Here is a 15,473-nt window from a genome sequence, read left to right on the forward strand (position 1 = left end):
CCATCCCCCCACCCCCCTCCCCTCTAGAACCCTGTTTGTTTTTCAGAGTCCATCATCTCTCATGGTTCGTCTCCCCCTCTGATTCCCCCCCATTCTTCCCCTCCTGCTATCTTTTTTTTTTCTTAACATATATTGCATTATTTGTTGCAGAGGTACAGATCTGTTATTCAACAGTCTTGCACAATTCACAGCACTCACCATAGCACATACCCTTCCCAAGGGCAAAAATGAACTACTGGGATTTCATCAAGATAAAAAGCTTTTGCACAGCAAAAGAAACAGTCAACAAAACCAAAAGACAACTGACAGAATGGGAGAAGATATTTGCAAATGACATATCAGATAAAGGGCTAGTATCCAAAATCTATAAAGAACTTATCAAACTCAACACCCAAAGAACAAATAATCCAATCAAGAAATGGGCAGAAGACATGAACAGACATTTTTCCAAAGAAGACATCCAAATGGCCAACAGACACATGAAAAAGTGCTCAACATCGCTCGGTATCAGGGAAATCCAAATCAAAACCTCAATGAGATACCACCTCACACCAGTCAGAATGGCTAAAATTAACAAGTCAGGAAGTTTTGGAAATATTAAGTGGAGGATACCTGAATCAAGGTGAACATCAAGGTGGAGCTACCTAGCCAAACTGATATGGTTTAAAAAAAGCCTAGAGAGAATTTTGAAAATAGTTTTGTTTTTACTTTTGTTGAAGCTCTCTATAAAATTGCCCATAATGAATTCATTTGCCAATCATTGGCATTTCTGACATTCATAGAGTTTAACCACAGTGGCTTCCCTTTTTACTTCCTTATAAACTTAATCTTAGCTTTTCACCAGAGGCACTCAACTCTGCTAAAAAGTTAAGTGATTATAATACCAAATGACTTTAATTGGCAGCCCCATTATTTACATTTGCCCACCAAGAAGAATGCATTTATCACAAATCTATATTTCCTTTTTAATCAGTTCTCTATCCATAGCAAAACCTTCCTCCATAATCCCAGAAAAGACGAGTACACTGTATTGTTCCTCTTGTCTTCCCCCAATCCTGTCTAAACACTCATATCTAATCCTGACTAAAACATACTAAAAGTCACCAAAAGGAAGACAGTAATTTGGAATTACTTTCTAATTCAATTACATTTTTAAAATAGTGCAGAGACTATTTTGAGGAAAAAAAAAACTTAAATCTTTCTTACCTGATGCCCCTATATTTGCCTTATCTTCAGGAACCTGATTTTTATCCTTATTTAAATCTTCAACTAAAAGCTTGTCAAAATGTTCGATACAAAGCCTGCTGTCGATTTGATATAATAAAGCAGGGCAAAGGTATGTAAATAAATCAGGTGAGATTGGAGAATTGGCACCATGACCATAGTATTTTAACAACTGAGTGACGTTCAAACACTGCAAAAAATTGATAAAACAAATTAAGTAAACAAGTATTTTAAGAAGATTAAGCAGAAAAAGAAATTACTGTATAATAAAAAATATTCTAAATGATTTGAAAATAACCTATAATACAGATATCTATTACAAATAAAGCTTTTCATTAAGAATTTATGATAGAAATACATTCGACTTCAATACCCAAGACTTTACAAGGACTTTTAACCATTTTCCACTCCAACACATGAAAGATTATGACTTTCTCAATAATTAATAAAAATCACTCACAACTATATTCATAAAGGGTGAAGAGAAAAATCACTTCCCTATTCAAATCATGCAATCATCAATCATTCAAGATTATTAAATAGGCATAGAGTACTTTAACAACTTTTTATTAAAGTATACAATAGACATTTTCACTGCCTAAGATACCCCAGAAAAATATTATACTGGGAAACTCTAGCCCAGTGCTAAAATTGGAAGATAAAAGCTTCATCCACTGGTACATTTAAGTACAAAACAAAACAAAGCAGAAAACAAATAGCAAACAAGTTTGGACCTATCATATAGCAAATATCTAAAATGAAGGTGAAGGAGATAGTAGTGCCTTTTTTCCGCACACATCACATACACTTTGGTTGCATGCTTATTTACTGACTTGCTACCTCAACTGTATGATTTTATTTATGGTAAAAAAAAACAAAAAACACAAAATCAAAACATTCAAACAAGAAAAGTTTTCTTCTCGGGTCTTAACATGAGGTACTACTCTATCCAATGCATAGAATATTTCTAGAAATCCTGAGAAAATTCCCAATATGCATCAGACCTGTTAGGATATAAAACAACATGTCTGATACAGGCCCCATAAGTCTGACAGAAAGAGTAACATTAATAACAACGTCCAGTTACAATCAACAGAAGATTCTAGGATATTATCTACAGTAGTACATAAATAAAAGCAATTCCTTACAAGTACACTAAGATTCTAAAATATAAGTGATTTTAAAATCTGTGCTGCTGAAAACCAATATCTGATTATTTACACAGGGAAGAAACACAAAGATATTTCCATAGATGCAAAATATACTTCAATAATAGAGACAGAAACAGAAGGGTGAGGTCATTTTAGATGGTACTGCTTTTTATACATGTGAACAACAGATCAACAATTTTCCAAACTTTAATAAGAATCAGAATTAAATAAGGATGTTGATATACTTTTAATGAAACAAAAATAAGTATGTTTAAGGTAAATAATTTAAAAAAAATTGGGAAGGAACCAATCAAATAAGAAAGTATTCAAAGGAATATGAAAATGTTAAAGGAAAACACACAACCATCCCATTACTAGTGGACTTTCCTATTATTGTAACTTTTTGCATTCACCCTACATCTGTCAAAGGCATGAGAAAAGATTAATTTTGAGGAAGTAGGCCCTACAATAAAGTGACACAGAGAAAACAAACCTACCACATACATAAAATAACTGACTTTGGAGCTACATCAATGACTGGGAACCATTCTGTAGTTAATTCATTAAGTAATTATGAAAAAGAAAATGCCTATTTTCCAACAGGACAGGTGAACAAAAAGGGCTTCAACTTTCAAATACCTAGAACCAACTAGCAATAACAAAATGAAAACCAACTTGGGAAGTCAAAACAAGTCATAAGCAAGAAAGTAAAATAAGGAATATATGTTCTAACAACCTTTAAGTATTTAGATTTGAGGAACCCAAGTTTGAGAACAAACACTGCAAGTGGAAATCCAGATAAAAACTTTAATCTGATTTTATTTTAATGAATTTTGTTCAGGAACATTATTGGAAATAAGTTTGAATATGATTATTCTCCACTGTTACTTCTCTTTTTACCTAAAGTGCTCCACAATTATCTGAGCATTATGGAGCAACCATCTCTTTACACCTACCTCATGTTGACGGTCATCTTCATTATGATCTTTGTGAGTAGCAGCTGAATAAATTGCACTTTTTTTAACGTGTGGTGCTTCTCGCTTTCTAGTATGTCGAAGTTCACCTTCATTATCAGGATTAAGATCTTGGTGTCCATGACCAGGATCATGACCATTATGTTCTGGAAGGCGTACATGAGAATGACCTGGGTTATGTACACGATCAGGTTTATGGACCCGATTATGCTCATACTGTTCACCCTGATCATGGCTGGGGGGAAAACCTGGTGTAATAACCTCAGAATTTTCATTACTTTTCTTCCCTTTTCTCTTCCTCTTTCCTTTCGGTAGCTTACTTTCAGACTGTTCCTGTGTTTTATTGGTCTCTGTTGAAGGTTCATGGCTAGGCTCCCCACGCTCACTGTGAGCAATGGAATCATTAGGAAAATGGCGAGTGGTGTTATGATCAAGGTGATGATGCAAACAATGGTGATGACATAAGCGATGACTATGGTCATGCATATGTTTATCATCAGATTTGACAGATACTTCAATTGTCTCTTTCTCTGGATCACACTTATGGTTTCTTTTTGTTGATACACTAGTCACAGTTTGATTTTCTAAATTTAAATGATTGTGGGAATGCTGGTGGTTATGGGAGTGAAAATGCTTTCCCTCTTGAACTGCCAAAATATCTAAGTGAGAAACATGATCGTGGCCAAGATCCTCGTGATTAATCTCAACTACTTTTATCTCTCCAAGGCCCAAGTTTGTTAAAAGTTTCTCCAGACCAAAAAAGGATAATCTTCCGTTTTCACCATAACGGTCAAAAAGTTTTTCAATATAATATTTTTTTTCATTTTCAGCATCCAGCACTGAAAATTTGCTTGACTCCGATTCTGTCATTCCACGACGATGTCTGTGATGTTCTTCAGAACCATGGTCATGTTCTTCATGGCAATGGTTGCAGTGATGGAAAATAAATGTCAGCAAACAAATGAGGCAAAATTTTGTGTGCATATGTACCTTCATTTCTATTTTTCCTAAAGGGATTTAAAAAGAGAAGCAAGCATTAGTTCATACTTAGATACATTCAATATAATCATAAACTCTCCAGCAATTGCCAATCCATGAGGCAATTGTTTTACATTTCTTTCAGTGCTATAAATCATTCTTTCCTCCTTCAATTCCATATAAAAATGGCCCCTTTTAATTTATCAAAATAATGTACAGCCCTTCATACTAGTATAAATTGCTCATGACTCCATCTATAGACTATCCTGACTCCCTTTAAGCGTAACACTTAAGAATCTACTATGTATTTATACAGAAACTGTTGGCTTCCTTCTTATCTGGTCCTTTACAAAAGCTTGCTGATCCTTGTTCTTGAGGTCCTGGTCAGTGCAGTAAGACAAGATGAAATAGAATGGTAAAATGTATAAAAATCAGAAAGAAAGAAAAATATCATTATTCACTAACGGGAGGACTGGGTATGTAGAAAATCCAAAAGAATCTATAAGTTAATTTAGTAAAACTGCCATATTAAGGACAACAACCTAAAATCAATTTTATTTCTATATACTAGCAACAATTAGAAAGTGAAATTAGAAAACATTATCATTTACAGTACCAATAGCTAGGAATAAATCTAACAAAAGATGTGCAAGACCAGGGTGCCTGGGTGGCTCAGTCGTTAAGCATCTGCCTTCGGCTCAGGTCATGATCTCAGGGTCCTGGGATAGAGCCCCACATCGGGCTCCCTGCTCAGTGGGAAGCCTGCTTCTCCCTCTCCCACTCCCCTTGCTTGTGTTCCCTCTCTCGCTGTGTCTCTGTCAAAAAAAAAAAAAAAGTGCAAAACCTTTACATAAATAAAAGATCATATATTACTGAGAGAAATGAAAAGACCTAAATAAATGAATGGCTATATCATGTTCATGACTGGATGTGATATAGATCCAATGTATTATCAATGAAAATCCCAGAAGAAACTGTGAAAATTGATGAAGTATTTTTAATATTTATGTGGAAAAAGGAAAGTCCAAGAATGGTCAAGACATTCATGAAGAACAAGATAGGAGCACTTACTCTACCAGCTACTAAAGACAGTGAGGTATTTGGTGGAAGAAGAAATAAATATACCAAAGAAACAAAACAGAGTCTAAAAATAGTAAACATTCTCTTTTCCTTGGTGCTTGGTCAATTTGATTTCCATTTGGAAGACAAAAATAAATAAAACTTGACCCCTACCTAACACCATATATAAAAATCAATTCAGACAGATTATAAACCTAAAAAACAATAAATGTTAAGGCAATAAAGTGTCCCAAACTGTGCCATTCAATATTGTAGCCACTACCCATATATGGCTGCTCAAAATTAAACTAACCACATTTAAAAATCAGTTTCTCTATCATCTTAGCTACATTTTAAATGCTCAACAGACACTTTCAGCTCATGGCTACTATACCGGACAATGTAAATACAGAATATGTCCATCATCACAGAAAGTTCTATTCGACAGCACACTTCTAGAATACAGAAATGCACATGAGTCAATTAATTTTAAAATGCTCTAGAATAAACAGGTCAAAGTCATTTTCATGTTGTATTTTATTTAACTCACTATAAATGCAAAATATTATCATTTCAACATGTAACAAATATAAAAATATAAAAACTATTAGATTTTTACATTCTTTTTTAATACTATTTCGTTGAAACCCAGCATGTATTTCACACTTACAGGACATCTTAGTTCAGACTAACCACACTTCAAGTGCTCGATAACCACACGTGGCTAAGAGCTACTACACTGAAAAATGTAGATCTGGAAGATTTGGGAGACTAGCTTCAAGACGTTCAAAATAGAACATAAAAAACATAAAGGGAAACTGATAAAGTATACTACAATTAACATTAAGGAATTTCTGTTCATCAGGAGATATCATTAAGAGATTAAAAAGGCAAGGGGCCCCTGGGTGGCTCAGCTGGTTGAGCGTCCAACTCTTGGTTTCAACTCGGGCCATGATCTCAGGGTTGTGAGGTGGAGCCCCGTGTTGAGCACTGGGCTCAGCGGAGTCTGGTTCCCATCTCCCTCTTTCTCTGCCTCTCCCCACCGATCGATTGTACACTCTCTCTCTAATTTTTTTTTAAAACAAAAGGGCAAGCCACAGATCTTTAAAACAAAAATGGGGGAGAGGGGCATCTGGCTGGCTCTTGATATTGGGGTTGTGGGTTCGAGCCCCATGTTGGGTACAGAGATTACTTAAAAATAAAATCTGAAAAAAAAAAAAAAAGGCAAGCCACAGACTGAGAAAAGATTACCACAATATTACCAGTCAAAAATACATAAGGAATTTCTACAAGGCAATATGAAAATTATGAGATAATTCAATGGAGAAATGGACAGGAAGTCTGAACAGACACTTCATAAGAAAATAGCCAAATTACTAAGCATATGAAGAGTCTCAACCTCAACAGTTACCACAGAAATATAAATTAAAATCACAGTTAGGTACTACTATATACCCACCAGAATGAATAAAATACAAAAGATGGAGGTTAAGAATATGGAGTTAACTCAAATTTGAATGCACTACTGGTGGGACTGACCATACACTGGTATCTTTTGGAAAAATGTTTGACAGGATCTCCCAGAAGCTGAACATAAGCATATCCACTCACACAGCAATTCTAATCCTGGGTATATGTTCAACAGAAATGCATGCACAGTGACACCAAAAGACACGAACATGAAAGTTAGCACAATCATCATTCATCATAGCTTAAAACAGGAAAAAAGGCCAAATGTTCATCAAATGTCGAATGGACAAACAGAATAATCTTACAATGGAATATGACATAGGAATGAAAATGAAATTATGGCTTCATATATCAACACAAATAAATCTCATAGACTGTGCAAAAGATGGCAAACATTAGACTGTGCAAAAGATAGCAAACACTAAAGAGAACACCCTAGACAGAGCATATAATAAGCAATATGTATTTATATAAAGTTAAAAATGGGTAAAACTAAACCAAAATAACAATGACTTTTTTTTAAATATTTTAAGTAATCTCTACACCCAACATGGGGCTTGAACTCACAACCCTGAGATCAAGAGTCACATGCTCTTCCCCACTGAGCCAGCCAGGTGCCCCAATGATGACTTTTTTAAAGGATGGTAGAGGGTAATAATTGGAATTGGATAGTGAAGTAACATTCTTTTCTGAGTAATGGTTACACAAATATGTCTACTTTGTGATAATTCATTGTATTTACACTCTGTGTACTTTTCTATATACATACTGTATTTCAATGACAAAGCTATTTTTTTATTTCTTTAAAGATCTGAGAAAGAAAGCGCATGCACATGAGAGCATGAGCAGGGGGAAGGGGCAGAAGGAGAGGGAGAAACAGACCCCCACTGAGCAGGGAGCCTGATGCCCAACTTGATCCCTCCTGGGATCATGACCCGAGTCAAAGGCAGACACTTAACTGACTGAGCCACCGAAGCAGCCAGTGAAAAAGTTTTTTAAAAATAAAATTTTCAGGGCATCTGTGTGGCTCAGTTGTTGAGCGTCTGCCTTCGGCTTGGGTCATGATCCTGGGGTCCTGGAATCGAGCCCCACGTCGGGCTCCCTGCTCGGTGGGAAGCCTGCTTCTCCCTCTCCCACTCCTCCTGCTTGTGTTGCCTCTCTCACTGTGTCTCTGTCAAATAAATAAAATCTTAAAAAAAAAATAAAAATAAAAAATAAATTTTTCAGTGAAAACCAGTTAGAAAATGTAATTAACAAAAATTATAAGGCTTCTAGAAATAAATAGAACAAGGCCATTTAAAAAAAGAAATGTATAAGATATTACTGAAAGACAGTAAAGAACTACAAAAACTAGAGAGATACCACCTACTTGGAGGAGATACATGGTATATAAAGTCTTCCCAAGTGTACAAATTTAATTCAGTGTCAATTAAAATCCTAGTGGCTGTTTTGGTAAGACTGCACAAACTTATCCAAAAATTCACATGAAGAGGAAAAATCCAAAGACAATAATAATACAATTTGAAAGATTAGCAAGGTAACAAAGACTTATTTATAAAGTTACATTAACAAAAATAATACAGAACTGGCACAGGAACAAATACACAAGAGGAGACCAGAATTCAGAAAGAAAATCAATACTGATTGTGAACAAGCGGTTTTTCCTCCCACCATGCACAAAAATCAACTCCAAAACGAATAAAGACCTAAATGGGAAGAGTAAAATTCTTTACAAGTTGTAGAAGAAAATTCAGGAAAATATTAGGACTTTAGGGAAAGATTTTTCAGATAAGACACAGAAAGCACAAACCTTTAAAGAAAATTTTAATTAAGTTCTTTAAATATTACTTTACAATAAAGAACACCATAGACAAAGCGTATTACAAGCCATAAACTAGAAGATCTTTGCAATGTGTATATGTAAACAATGCATATTAAAGATCAGTACCCAGAATATATAACATAAATATCAATATGGAAAAAACTCCAATATTGCATAGACAACTATACAAATGATCTAAAGAGGACAGGGGCCCCTGGGTGGCTCAGTCGGTTGAGCAACCAAATCTTGGTTTCCACTCAGGTAGTGATCTCAGGGTTGTGAGATTGGGCTCCACGCTCAGCGGGGAGTCCGCTTCTCTCTCCCTCTGCCCCTCCCACTGCTAAAGTGCTCTCCCTCTCTTGCTCTCTAAAATAATAAATAAATCTTAAAAAAAAAAGGACAGCTGGTTGAAAAGTAACATAATTACTAACATAGATAATGCACCAAGACATTAATAAACAAAAATACCTGACAAGATGTGTTAAGCAAAGATCTAATGTAGAGAAGTAGAAACTACTGCACACTGCTGATGGGAGTATATGTTATAGGTACAATCATTTTGGGAAGCAATTTGATATCTACTAAAAGTGAATGTGAATATACTCTACAGCTGTAAAATTCCACTTCTATCAATGCATCTATCCTAGAGAAACTTTTGCACTCAGACACAGGAGACAAACTCAAGAATCGTTATTGCAGTATTTTTATTTTTTCTTAAATGTTAGCTACCTTGAACAGGATACTTTGGTTTGTAAATACCAGAACACTAGAAGAAAATCTCACATAAAAAAAGTTGGAAAAATGGGTGGTTCTAGGATAACTGCATGATCAAAAAACACCCAGCCTCTTAGATTTTTCCCCTCAGTCTCAAGGAACTGCTGTTGCTACAACCATTCTGTCCTTACACAACTATATCCAAAGCTGGAGGATTTATCTTCATGCCTCTTTAATGAAAGAAAAAAAAAAAGATTTTATTTATTTGAGAATGAGCAAGAGACAGAGAGAAGAGAGAGAGAGAGAGCAGGGGGAGGGGCAGAGGGAGAGGGAGAAGCAGACTCCCCACTGAGCAGGGAGCCTGATATGGGGCTCAATCCCAGGACTCCGGGATCATGACCCAAGCCAAAGGCAGACGCTTAACCAACTAAACCCCCTAGGCGCCCCTCTTCATGCTTCTTCTTACCCAGGAGAAAAATCTTTCCCTAAAGTCTCTCCCAGATTTCTCTTTACATATATTAGAGCAGGACTGTACTACATACTCATACCAAAACCAATCACTGGTAAAGGAAGAAATTACCATGACTGGCTTAGACAGATAGATATTCATTCCCTTGGAAATGGAAAGAAGCTATCTCTCCTACATATATGAGAGAGGAAGTACTCACAGAACATGGGGGCTTAACAGCAAGGAAAAATGAGGTAAAGAAGGAATGGCAATCAATTATGTAACGAGTGACTGCCACAAACTTACATGCCCATCAGTGGAAGAATGGATAAAATAAATGTGGTATATTTATGTAATTAAAAATTACACTGCAGTTATAAATGTATGACTATGAAGGAATATATACCATGCACAAATCTCAGAAACAATTTAAGAAGCACAAAAAAGATACATGTCCTATCACTTAAACACAATTAAAAATATGCAAAACATTTTACTTTTGGGACATATTTATAGACAGGCAGCAGGAATCTAACATGGGGATGATTACATTCTGGAATGATTACTTTTCAGGAAGAGAAGAGTCTGACAATGGAGGGTGGTATACACATTTAACTGCATCTGCGGTGTTTTATTTCTTAAAAAGAGGGGGCGTCTGAAGTATTGTGACAAATCACTTAGTATTTGTTAGAGCAGCATAATGGGATCAGGTTATATTTTTCTATGTATTCTTAAGTTTGAAAAGATATTACCTAACCACTCTCCGTGATTAATCAAGGTCTGGTTGTTGGAGCAGCAGAAGCAGCTTCACAGTCACCTTGGAACTTGTTAGAAATACAAATTCTTGCACCCCACCCAGACCTACTGCATCAGGAACACTGGCAGTAGAGCTTGACAATGTTTTATCCAGTCTCTGAGTCAGATAGCTAACGTTTGAGAACCATAATCAATACAAATAAATCACTCATTTGTTTAAAATGATACTTTAGTCAACTGAATGTTATGATTCCCCAAATAAATTAGGTAGAATTATTATGTGACAAATGTGGCTTAAGAATTTTTAAAAAACCAAATAGTCTATAATGTTTTCTAATTCCAAAGTACATTAAGTTTGAGGTTTTGGTTTTTTAATCCAAACACTGCAGTTTCTTTTTCCTTTTTTAAGATTTTATTTATTTATTTGACAGAGAGAGACACAGTGAGAGAGGGAACACAAGCAGGGGGAGAGGGAGAGGAAGCAGCAGGCTTCCCACAGAGCCGGGAGCCCGATGTGGGGCTCGATCCCAGGACCCTAGGATCATGACCTGAGCCGAAGGCAGACGCCTAACAACTGAGCCACCCAGGCGCCCAACACTGCAGTTTCTTATACAGCCTCATGGATAAAGTCACCATTTAAAATATATTAATTTTACTTGTACACTAATGAAGATGAAAGAGCAGGGAAAATTATGGAATCACTATTAAGTAGAAAGAGGACAGTTACACTCCCTGCAGTTTACCTTGATTTTCCACTAGAGGATGCTAGTGAAAGAGAAAATTCTCAGTGATTGTTGCTCCACTCATCTGATATGTAAATGTCCTGTGGTTTATTCAGTGCACATTATCTCACTGTCAAATGAAAATGTACCAGTGGTGGAAATAAAACATACATATATGTTGATCAGGCAACAAATAATTGACCCCATAGGTAGTCAAACGAGTTCTATGCCCAAAGCGCAGCAAAGCCAATCACTGAGACACTCACTGTGCATCAAGGGAGGGTTTATTGGAGAGGCAGTCAGACAAGGAGACAAGGAGATGGGAGAGCAAGCCTCAAATCTGCCTCCCCTAAGGAGGAGAGAGAGATGTTTCAAGGCAAACATAAAAAAAAGGTCTGGGTAAAAAGCTGCAGCTGCACTTATTAGTCCTATTAATCTTTGGTCATCTGTTTCAAACCCCACTGTCTTTTGATCATTCCTCATTCTTGAGGGAATTGGGACCGTAACTGCTCTAGTTACTTCTAGATGAAATGGGGAGAAGATCGGAGTTAGAAGGCTAGAACTTTCTGCACTTTTAGAAACATTCTTTAGTTCCAACATACGAACTGAAACACAGCATTCTACATTATCAAGATTTTTGTACTCTCATTCCCCTAGGAAAGTATTCATATCTACAAACAAAATGTAACCTGAGGATGCACATAGCACTCCTGTTAATTCAGGAGGATCAATACTTTCATTCTGCAGAATCACTGAAACTATCATTTGAAACCAAGAAGTATGGTTAATTGGATGACTTGATTAACCTGACTCTAAACTTACGGAGTACATCAAATTAGACCAAGGAAAGGTTACAGGCATTGCTACTGGGTTGCTGCGGTTGTACTCTGAACCAGGGTCAGACTGACATATCCAACAGTGAGAAAGACTGCTAGCCTTGGCCAACGTTGGCAAAATCCTAATGGTAGATTATCTTTTCAAGCTTGAGAGGCTGCCAACTATAGAAAAACTCTAAGTATTGATTGATTTCTTTGGACCAGCTCTCCTAGTTTTAGGTCCATCAGAGGCTCACTGATCCAAGCAGGATTCTTTTTGATGCTCTCCTTGCTGACAGGGTATAGGGAACCTGTGGATTCTTATGGAACCAGCTTCATCTGAATGTGGTGAATCCATGGCTTAACTCCCTTTAGTTTCACTGAAGAATGGGTGGTCAACAGCACCACAGAAGGTCGTGTCCAACGAGGTTGGAGATGGTCCTCTGGATGCTTGCTCTTCCAGGTCTTTAATAACACCAAGTCTTCAGGATTCAGAGTGTAAGGGCACGTCTGTGGGGTACACATCAACCTGTTGGAAGCAAACTTATGTATAGCAGTTAAGTATTTCCCAAAGACTGAACATCCAATTCCCTAACATGAGCCCCATCAGGAACTCCTAAGTCATGAAAAGCATGCAGAAAGGGTCTTCCATAGAATATTTCATAGGGGCTTAAATCAAGCTTATTGCTATGGGCACTTACTCAAAGCAGGGCAACCAGCAAGGTTTTTTTTTTCCCCCAAGTTAAATTAGTTTCTTTGTAAATTTTTGCCTAAGTTCTTCTAAGCATATGGTTCATTTTTGTCCATTTTCCCAGATGACTGGGGTCTGCGTGGTTTGGTGCCCCTAAGTGGTATACCTTCTAGAACTGGTGGGAGCCCAGTCTCAGGACTGTTTTTACCACAAATGTCACATTTTTTTTTACTATCTTTTTGACAGTTCTCTGAAGACTGGGACTGACAATATGCTTCCAGATCCACCAGAAAGTAATCTCACCCATCTGGGGTGCTTCGGTGAATACAACTAATTGTTTTTTCCACAAGATATTCTGGGATAAGGATTATCCCTTGTTCATTGTATTTCCAGCTGGCTCTAGCTAGTGCCAGTAATGTGTCCAAAAGCCCATTCTTCAGCTCTTCTTAGGTTTTCAGTGGAATACTGGGGTTGATATTTAGTTAAGTCTGTCTGGTACTAAAGCCACTACACAGGGTTTTAGAGTCTTTGTATGGGCTGCCAACTTGGCGGCTTGAGGTGCCTTCCTGTTCCCTTGAGCAATCAAGCAGTCTGATTTCTGGTAATCTTGGCAATGAATAATAACTGATGGGTAACCACTGCATCCAGCGCTCTTCTTTATCCTTGGTCCATAAAACTAGTTCTGTGAACATCATAAGGTCTGGATTTTCCAATGGCAGATCCGTCAAATGAAGACAGCTGGAATAAAACTGTTCAATTATCTGTATGTCTCTGGTGATCTTTGAGTGGCCCATATAGCAACAGGCATGGGCTATTGTGGCAAGTTTCTCTGAAGTTTATCTCAAGGTGTCTAGCTCCAGTTTGCAGGGCTTCAAGGAAAAAAGGAAGTTTTAATTCTCAATGATTCCAAGTCAAGAGAAAAGGAGAAAATTAGAAACCTCAGTTTGTAAAGTCTTGGCCAGATATCTGAGAAAACTAGAATTCAGGATATAGACCAGTTTTACAGAACAACAACTAATACTTAAAAGACAGTTCATCAGAAATGGAATCTAACATCTACCAATGTGTACTACTGAAACATAACTTCTCTCTGAAATCGCCCTCATTTCCACCAAAACTAGTGCAGTTTTCCCATTAGTTCTGGAAATTCCTGGTTTAGTTTTAGGATTTTAAAGGTATCAGGTATTTGCCATTACAATGCAATTGACAAGGAAATTGTGACACACACTTCAATAATAAGAATTATAAGTGATGACATCATATGAGGATATAGCAAAACCTTAGGAATTTTATATAATTTCTGTAACAGCTATTGCATTCACCTATACAATATAACCTAAGAAGGTTTACTATCATTTGACAATGTTCCCCCATGTAATTTGATATATCAAATTAGCCTCATTAGTCAAAAAAGACTTCACTTAGAAGTTGAATTCGGGAAGTCTGTCAGAAATATCAGAAGGCTTTAAAGAACACGCTTAAATAGCATTACAGATCATTACAAAACTTAGTATTTAATTATCTCTTTAGCCAAGGTGGCAATAAGAGATTCTAAAGGCAAATACAGAGGGTTTTTTCTATGCAGATTAAAGATAAAAACCTTTGGTTACAATTTAGACAAATAATCTAAGAAACTGTTATTTTTAACAGAGAGAAAAACCAAATTCCAATTTTTTTTAAAGATTTTATTTATTTGACAAAGAGAATGAGCACAAGGCAGACACTTAACCGACTGAGCCACCCAGGCGCCCCCCAAATTCCAATCTTATACTGGGGTACTTCTGATATTAAAACTCATTCATTTCAATAAAATTTTTTAAAAAATTTTTGCAGTCCCTCCTTTTTTCCTATCACCTCCCATGTTGATATATACTTAGTAAGACAAGGACACCAGGGCACTGCATGGATTGGGAGCTCTTGTCATGGATACTGTGATGTGCAGATCAGAATCTCCATCAGGAAAGAAGGCTCTCAGGGCAGGAACACTGACAACAGTTCTCACCTCTCGAAGGCTATTGGGGATTGCACTGACTGAAGACAGCTGCCTTGCCAAGAGCATGCTCTCTTCCCAGGTGGTCACATCCACTGACTGTTCAAATTGTGGGTATAAAAGTCCAGCCCTTCTGCCACAATTCAGGATGGTTCTAAGGGCAATCCAACTTCGGAACTTAGAAATCAGCTAAGGCTTCTGTTGATGCTCTATCAATGCTCAACTTCTGCCTAATCCTGCTCTCCTCTCTTCCTTCTCTTCCCCACATGTTGACCACTTGCTAATAAACTTTCATTACATACTAATCTCCATAATCTTAATCCCAACTGTGTACAAAATTCCTTTCCAAAGATTCCCTTCTCACAAACCTTCTACAACTTTCCTTTTTATTCAGATTTTGTCCCAGGATTTTCCTTTTTAAATAACGAGTCTCATTTTCCCTGCATACAGAATTGTTTCCAGTAGTCTTAATTATATTTATTAGAATTCTTTCTAAGGCTTTTTTTCTTCTTTACTGACAAATTTTCCAATAGAAATAACATGAGCCTACCTCACTTCTGGTAAACACAGGCAGAACAAAAGTTCTACATCTAATGCTGACAACTCTAAAGACATGCCTATTTTAATTAAACCAACAACCTTAAATTATCTTTAATACT

General features: G+C 36.7%; 1 protein-coding gene across 2 annotated transcripts in view; it reads right to left on the minus strand.

Annotated features, from left to right (window-relative positions):
• SLC39A10 (solute carrier family 39 member 10) overlaps window positions 1-15,473 on the minus strand; it is a 133,146-nt gene that overhangs the window by 35,891 nt on the left and 81,782 nt on the right. For both annotated transcript variants that reach the window (XM_028122378.2, XM_028122367.2), the window contains 2 exons: window positions 3,332-4,356; window positions 1,207-1,414 (listed from right to left, as the gene is read on the minus strand). In XM_028122378.2, the coding sequence (XP_027978179.1) occupies window positions 1,207-1,414; window positions 3,332-4,345 (1,222 nt within the window). In that variant the 5' untranslated portion in view covers window positions 4,346-4,356. The remainder of the gene's footprint in view (window positions 1-1,206; window positions 1,415-3,331; window positions 4,357-15,473) is intronic.

The sequence above is a fragment of the Eumetopias jubatus genome, unplaced genomic scaffold, assembly GCF_037043125.1.
Source record: "Eumetopias jubatus isolate StellerSeaLion01/CBP00866 unplaced genomic scaffold, mEumJub1_p1.0 scaffold_3, whole genome shotgun sequence".
In the NCBI taxonomy this organism is placed as follows: domain Eukaryota; kingdom Metazoa; phylum Chordata; class Mammalia; order Carnivora; family Otariidae; genus Eumetopias; species Eumetopias jubatus.